An 8086-nucleotide genomic window follows, 5' to 3' on the forward strand; every position below is an offset into this window, starting at 1 on the left:
GGGCAATGTACACGTTTCATGCAATCCCTATCAAAATACCATGGACTTTCTTCAGAGAGTTAGAACAAATTATTTTAAGATTTGTGTGGAATCAGAAAAGACCCCGAATAGCCAAGGGAATTTTAAAAAAGAAAACCATGGCTGGGGGCCTCACAATGCCAGATTTCAGGTTGTACTGCAAAGCTGTGGTCATCAAGACAGTGTGATACCGGCACAAAAACAGACACATAGATCAATGGAACAGAATAGAGAATCCAGAAGTGTCCTCAACTCTACAGTCAACTAATATTCGACAAAGAAGGAAATACTATCCAGTGAAAAAAAGACAGTGTCTTCAATAAATGGTGCTGGGAAAATTGGACATCCACATGCATAAGAATGAAACTGGACCATTATCTTACACCATACACAAAGATAAACTCAAAATGGATGAAAGATCTAAATGTGAGACAAGAGTCCATCAAAATCCTAGAGGAGAACACAGGCAACACCCTTTTTGAACTTGGCCACAGTAACTTCTTGCAAGAGACATCCATGAAGGCAAGAGAAACAAAAGCAAAAGTGAACTATTGGGACTTCATCAAGATAAGAAGCTTTTGCACAGCAAAAGATACAGTCAACAAAACTGAAAGACAACCTACAGAATGGGAGAAGATATTTGCAAATGATGTATCAGATAAAGGACTAGCATCCAAGATTTATAAAGAATTTCTTAAACCCACAGCAAAGAAACAAACAATCCAATCATGAAATGGGTGAAAGACACGAAACAGACAGTTCGCCAGAGAAGACATAGACGTGGCTAACAAGCACATGAGAAAATGCTCCGCATCACTTGCCATCAGGGAAATACAAATCAAAACCACAATGAGATACCACCTCACACCAGTGAGAATGGGGGAAATTAACAAGACAGGAATCCACAAATGTTGGAGAGGCTGTGGAGAAAGGGAACCCTCCTGCACTGTTGGTGGGAATGTGAACTGGTGCAGCCACTCTGGAAAACTGTGTGGAGGTTCCTCAAAGAGTTAAAAATAGACCTGCCGTACGACCCAGCAATTGAACTGCTGGGGATTTACCCGAATGATACAGATGCAATGAAATGCCAGGACACCTGCACCCCGATATTTCTAGCAGCAATGTCCACAATAGCCAAACTGTGGAAGGAGCTTCGGTGTCCATCGAGAGATGAATGGATAAAGAAGATGTGGTCTATATATACAATGGATAGCTATTAGAAACGACAAATACCCACCATTTGCTTCTACGTGGATGGAACTGGAGGGTATTATGCTGAGTGAATTAAGTCAATCAGAGAAGGACAAACATTATATGGTCTCATTCATTTGGGGAATATAAAAAATAGTGATAGAGAATTAAGGAGAAAGGAGAGAAAATGAGTGGGAAATATCAGAAAGGGAGACAGAACATGAGAGACTCCTAACTCTGGGAAACGAACAAGGGATGGTGGAAACGGAGGTGGGCCGGGTGTGGGGGGACTAGGTGACGGTCACTGAAGGGGGCACTTGATGGGATGAGCTTTGAGTGTTATGCTATATGTTGGCAAATTGAACACCAAATAAATAAATAAATAAATAAATAAATAAATAAATAAATAAATAAAAACTATTGCCTAGATTTATGGAGTCATTACAGTTTTCAAAGCGATGCTATTGACATTTTTATTTTTCTTCTGAAATCTTTCTTGAAAACAACCCACCCACCCTACATAAGCCAATTATTTGGCAACCTTAATGTCCTGCTACACAGATTATATAGTAAATGAAAAATGCTGGGTTTTTTTCTTTTACTGGTTTTAATGAATTTGTTCCCTAAAATCTTCCTATGTTTATCAAAAAGTTTTCGGGTAATTTGAAACTCCTTAATTTAAACATATTTGCTATGTTAAATTCATGAGATCACTATCCATATTTATACACAAATATCCAATCCTTGACAGTAAAAGCATGTAACTTATTGTCTGGGGTCATTTGCCATGACCCTATTTGGCCACATTCATGTGTTCTATTGTAACCACAAATTTTCAGATTACTGTACACAAATTCTACTCCTTACCTGTAACTTATGATTGCTCTAAGGATTTGTGATTTTTTTAATAGGAAATAGTTTTAAGATACCACAATCTCAGAGGTGATATTGTTCATTGTTAGTGTATTAGTTGTTATTTCTAACTCTTTTTAATGGACTAAGCTATGGATTAAGCATAGTTTAAAGGTAAAATACATCATGAGTTCTGGTATTTTAAAAATCTTGTAAATTTTTTATTGTTAAAAAATGGATGGTGTATGTGGAAGGTTTATGTATTTTATCTCACAAATCAATCACATATCCTTACTGAAAATATTAAAAACTTTTTGAAATTAGTTGCATTTAGGTTGTATCACATGACATATATACAGTCAGGTAGGTACTCATGTTTGTAATACTCCTAGTTCTAAGTTCACTTAACACACATACTGCCTTTAAAATGTAGAGGTTACAATTTTAAGACAAGTGTGAAATTAACTACATGTTTGAGATGGTGCAATGACAATGATATAGTTATGACCAGTGTGATGTAAGTGCATGGTTATTGAGTGATTCCTTTATTACAAAATCATGAGATGCACTTTTGAATATTTTACAAGTTTATTAATTTTACCTCAATAAAGCTGAACCAAGAGTTTATTTTTGTTAAGATTTTATTTATTTATTCACAAAAGACACAGCAAGAGAGAGAGGCAGAGACATACACAGAGGGAAATGCAGACTCCATGCAAGAAGCCCCATGTGGGACTCGATCCCAGGACTCCAGGATCACAACCTGACCCAAAGACAGATGTTTAACAGCTGAACCACCCAGGGGTCCCTGAACCAAGAGTTTAAAATAATAGGTGAAGATTCACATGCCCTTTGTGTCTTCACCTTTAGCCTTCATTCCACCTGGGTCATGATTCAGATGCTAGCAATACAGAAGCCATTATGACCCTAGGGAAAACAAAGTATAGCAGTACAAAATCAAAACCAAACCAAAACAAAACAAAACAAAAAACAAATAAACTTAAAGGATTCTAGTTCTTTGCTAATATCCTTGAGTGGAGATAGTCACGATTCATGGTTGCACACCAGACTTCCATTGCATGAGGCACAAGTCTATACACTGGTTTATTCTGTATTTTCTGTAACTGAATATAATAGAAACTTAGCACGGCTTTAGAATACATTTATGTTCAGTAGAATAGATTATTTCTGCAATGAAATCTAAAATAGGGATCCCTGGGTAGCGCAGCGGTTTGGCGCCTCCCTTTGGCTGGGGGCGCGATCCTGGAGACCCGGGATCGAATCCCACGTCGGGCTCCCCGTGCATGGAGCCTGCTTCTCCCTCCGCCTGTGTCTCTGCCTCTCTCTCTCTCTCTCTCTCTCTGTGACTATCACAAATAAATAAAAATTTAAAAAAAAGAAATCTAAAATAATCTACATGAGGTCCAAACCCAGAATGCCTGCCTCATCAAAACTGTGTTCTTAGGTAACTAGCCTAAATCATTCTGGAATATTTATCATACACTATATCAAGTACTAGATACAATGTAGGGGAAATCCATTATATACCCCAGTTCTCCCCATCCCACATTCAGATATCAGCACATCAGTGTCACAGAACACTGAAACCAATATTGGCATTTACTCTTAAACTAAAAAAGAAAAAAAAATGCTCAATAGGCTTAAAATTTAAGGTGGATGTTTGCAATGCTAAAAGGTACAAGGTACTGGGCAAGAAATATGGGGAGATACAACTCCAACTTCAGACATCCTATGATCTCCCTTGAATAACAAACATAAATATTCTAGATGTCTAGCTATACATAATTCATTCTTTTTTATGTTGCATGAGTTGTACATAACAGTATAATTGGTTAGTTAGAAAATCATGCAAAATACTCCAAAATATATAGATGTAGTATCCCTTTATATACATATTACAAAATGCAATTCACAATATAATAATAAACAAGAATAATATAGAAGCCACAATGCAACAAATTCTGAGAGGAGGGAGTCCAGAATTAATTTCCTTTTAAAATTTTCCACTTAAAAATTCAGAATGAAAGTACATTTGAATGTTTCAAATGATTAACTTTTTTCAAAATATGCTTATAACCACCTAAGTTCATAACAAGGGACACTTTCAGGAAATTGTTTCATATTTGTCTTTCTAAAGGAAATAATCATTTTTGTTTATTTGGCTTCTATGTAGCTGGATCTTTTCAAAAAGGAAGAGAACATAATGAAGACAGTAATTTGTGAGCTTAATTTTAAAGAAATGAGAAAGAAAAAAAAAAGAATGGCCTCTGAATAATGTCTGCCCAGCTTGTCTGGCTAAACAGGTAGGACATGGTGTTCTGCATATCATCAAAAAAATAAAAATAAAAAAATAAACAAGAAAATCACAGAACAATAGCATCAGAAGATTGTCACCCGATAGAGCAAGATAAAAACAAGTCCACTCTGAGCACAGGCGAAAATAAAAATGGAGCCCAAAGCCCAGAAATGGAGCCCAAAGCTCAGAAAGAAAGGTACCTTCTTTTCCTAATTAATATGATGTACTGCTACTTATTTACCAATCACAGTTTAACAATGTTTATTCTATATAGCTCCTAAACAAATTTCTTTTATTTTCTGACCCAAACTATGGAAAACCTTCCATGTATAATCTTTCAAGTATCCCCCAAAAAAATCCCAAATAAGTCCTTTTTAGCATCCTCTTATTGACCCATGACAGCCTCTCTCCTAATGTAATAAATCCAGATTGTTCACCTGTATGTTTGCTCAGAATGGTCTTCAGCTAGAAGGTATTAGAGGACTCTTTCCATTCTTGTCTGTTAGATATTAGTTTATTTAGAATTCCTCATTACACCCTTCATAAAAGGAAGTCAACAATAATACATGATTATTATTTTCATAAAGTAGATTCTAAAGCAAGCAACAGTGACATGAACTAGATAGTTTCAGGAAGATTAGTATGACAAAAGTGCCTGTATTTTGAAAACATTGCAGCAGAACCCTAATTATAATTCATTTCAAGGGAAATAGTGCTTCCTGAGTCACAAATAAGTTTCAAAGTAATGCAATGTATTTTCTTTTACAGAAATGAGAAAACTGATTTGATTCATAGACTGATCAATTTTATATTAGAAGTAATATTTCTTTGTGAGTATAAATATTTTAATATATATGATTTTTATGTATGCTTCTAGGCAAATGCTTGTGTATCTACGTATATAGGAAGGAGAAGGTATGTACATGTTTTTAGAAACACATTGGGGGATCCCTGGGTGGTGCAGTGGTTTAGCGCCTGCCTTTGGCCCAGGGCGCGATCCTGGAGACTCGGGATCAAATCCCACGTCGGGCTCCTGGTGCATGAGCCTGCGTCTCTCTCTCTCTCTCTCTCTCTCTCTCTCTCTCTCTCTCTCTCTATCATAAATAAATAAAAATTAAAAAAAGACGTTGGGATATATATTTATGTGAGGTGGTACATGTATTACATTAAAGACATTCTTAAATGTTTTTAAAGATTTTATTTATTTATATTTATTTATTTATTTATTTATTTATTTATTTATTTATTTATTTATTCATGCTGGACATAGAGAGGCAGAGACACAGGCAGAGGGAGAAGCAGGCTCCATGCCGGAAGCCCGACGTGGGACTGGATCCCAGGACTCCAGGATCGCGCTCTGGGCCAAAGGCAGGCGCCAAACCGCTGAGTCACCCAGGGATCCCCTAAAGACATTGTTAAAGTTAAAAATATAAAATTGTGGGGACAGGGTATCCCTGGGTGGCTCAGTGGTTGAGTGTCTGCCTTCAGCCCAGGGCATGATCCTGGAGTCCCGGGATCCAGTCCCGCCACTGGCTCCCGGCATGAAGCCTGCTTCTCCCTCTGCCTGTGTCTCTGCCTCTCTCTCTCTCTCTCTCTCTCTCTCTCTCTCTCTCTCTCTCATGAATCAATAAAATCTCTCTAAAAATTTTTTAAAATCACTATATTACAATTGTGGAGACAATGAAAAAGCTGGGAAAAGAATAAGAATGAGAGAAACACTTTACATTTACTGTGGTTTGTTGTGAAAGTTTTCATGAAAGAAAATATTTTAGAAATATGCAAAGTGATAAGTATAAATCAGCAATGAAATGTTAAGAAAGTCAGTGCATTTTAGAAATCAGGAGCTAAGGCAGTGATTCTTAATGGAATGAAACACTCCTAAGAGGGAATAGGGAATAGGGGAAGGAAATGTTTACAATTGATCAGTAAAATATGAGACATTCTAGGAGATGATTCTGGAGTCAAGCTGATATAAAAAACCTTTTCAAACCACTAATGTCTCAGAAATGCAAATACCTTCTGAATCCCTGTCCGCATCTCCTTATTTCGGAAACTATACACAATTGGGTTTAATGTTGGGGTCACGAGAGTATAGAGAACAGTTATCACCTTGTCCCTTTCAAATGAGTAGCTAGAAGCAGGGCGGATATAGGTGTAGATCACAGGAGAGTAGTAAAGGGACACCACTATGAGGTGGGATGAACATGTTGAGAAAGCCTTCCTCTTGCCTTCTGCTGTGTGGATGCGGAGAATGGCAGCAATGATGAAACCATAGGAGATGCAGGTGAGCGTGAAGTCACCTATGGCCAGGGTAATATCAGCAACATACACCATCACCTCATTGATCCTCACAGGGCTGCAGGACAAAGACAGAAGTGGAGGTATCTCACAGAAGAAGTGGTCAATGGTATTTGGCCCACAGAAAGTCAGCCTCAGGATGAGACCAGTGTGTACCCAGGAATTGGTTACAGCAATCACCATGGTAATGCCAAGCAAGGTCACACACATATGGGGGTTCATCATAGTTCTGTAGCGAAGAGGGAAACAGATGGCCACATAGCGGTCATAGGCCATTGTGGTGAAGAGAACCATCTCGGCCCCCAGGGACCACGTGAAGAAGAGCTGTGACATGCAGCTTTCATAGGAAATACTCCTTCCTGTTGTTAGCATGGTCCCCAGCATCTTGGGTATAATGCTTGTTGTGCAGATGATATCCACAATAGCCAGTGCCAGAAGGAAAACATACATGGGTGTATGCAAGGTGATGTTACAGATTATGGCAATGACAATCAGTGCATTGCCAAGTAAGGCCACAAGGTAGATGAGGAGAAAGACAATGAAGAGAGCTCTTTGCAGTTCAGGTTTTAGGGTGAAGCCCAGAATCAAAAATTCAGTTACAATGCTGTTATTCATCCTGCTTTGGTGACAGACATTGTAGAGAATGAGCAACTAGGAATTAAAATGATCTGGGAACATGAGAGACTCCTAACTCTGGGAAATGAACAAGGGGTAGTGGAAGTGGAGGTGGGTGGGGGGTTGTGATGACTGGGTGATGGGCATTGAGGGAGGCACTTGACGGGATGAGCATTGGGTGTTATGCTATATGTTGGCAAATTGAATTCCAATTAAAAAAATATACAAAAAATGATCTGGGAGTGTGTGTGTGTGTGTGTGTGTGTGTGTGTGTGTGTGTGTGTGAACTTAGTGATTTATTAGTTGATGTGATAAAACTTTGTAGCAAAAATTCCCTTCAGATGGAGTTCTGTCTTCTAGGCAATACCCTCTATTCTCCAGCTGGATATGATTTTTTGATGCAGGTTCTTCAATTAATGAATCCATTAAACTGAAGCCAGTGGTTGAGAAAAAATAAGTAAAATAAATATATTTAAGTATTTCAATATTACCATTTTAGTTGAAACTTATTTGAACAAAATTCACAGGTATATGAAATAGAATACAAATAGTTACACAGCTCCCTAGTTGTTAACTACATGCTATCTTTCTTGTAAAAGACAGGAGCAGAAATATCTAGAACAAAAGAATCTGACAGCGTTAGTAACAGCAGGAAAAATTCAGGGGAAAAATGTCCCACAGAATATCCTGAGCCTGGATATTCTGAGACCATTGGATAATTTATTGGTGTCTAAGAACTAACCAATTTAATCAATTACTTGCCTGATATTTTTTAATTGCAGAAGCACATTTCCA

The 8086-nt window shown here is 37.7% G+C and overlaps 1 protein-coding gene across 1 annotated transcript; it reads right to left on the bottom strand.

Annotated features, from left to right (window-relative positions):
* Nucleotides 1-6370: 6370 nt before the first annotated feature.
* LOC129515042 (olfactory receptor 13G1-like) lies at nucleotides 6371-7291 on the bottom strand. The gene has a single exon (XM_055333748.1). The coding sequence runs from the start codon at nucleotides 7289-7291 to the stop codon at nucleotides 6371-6373; it is 921 nt and encodes a 306-aa protein (XP_055189723.1).
* Nucleotides 7292-8086: the final 795 nt, after the last annotated feature.

Source organism: Nyctereutes procyonoides, unplaced genomic scaffold (assembly GCF_905146905.1).
Source record: "Nyctereutes procyonoides isolate TBG_1078 unplaced genomic scaffold, NYPRO_anot_genome, whole genome shotgun sequence".
Classification (NCBI taxonomy): domain Eukaryota; kingdom Metazoa; phylum Chordata; class Mammalia; order Carnivora; family Canidae; genus Nyctereutes; species Nyctereutes procyonoides.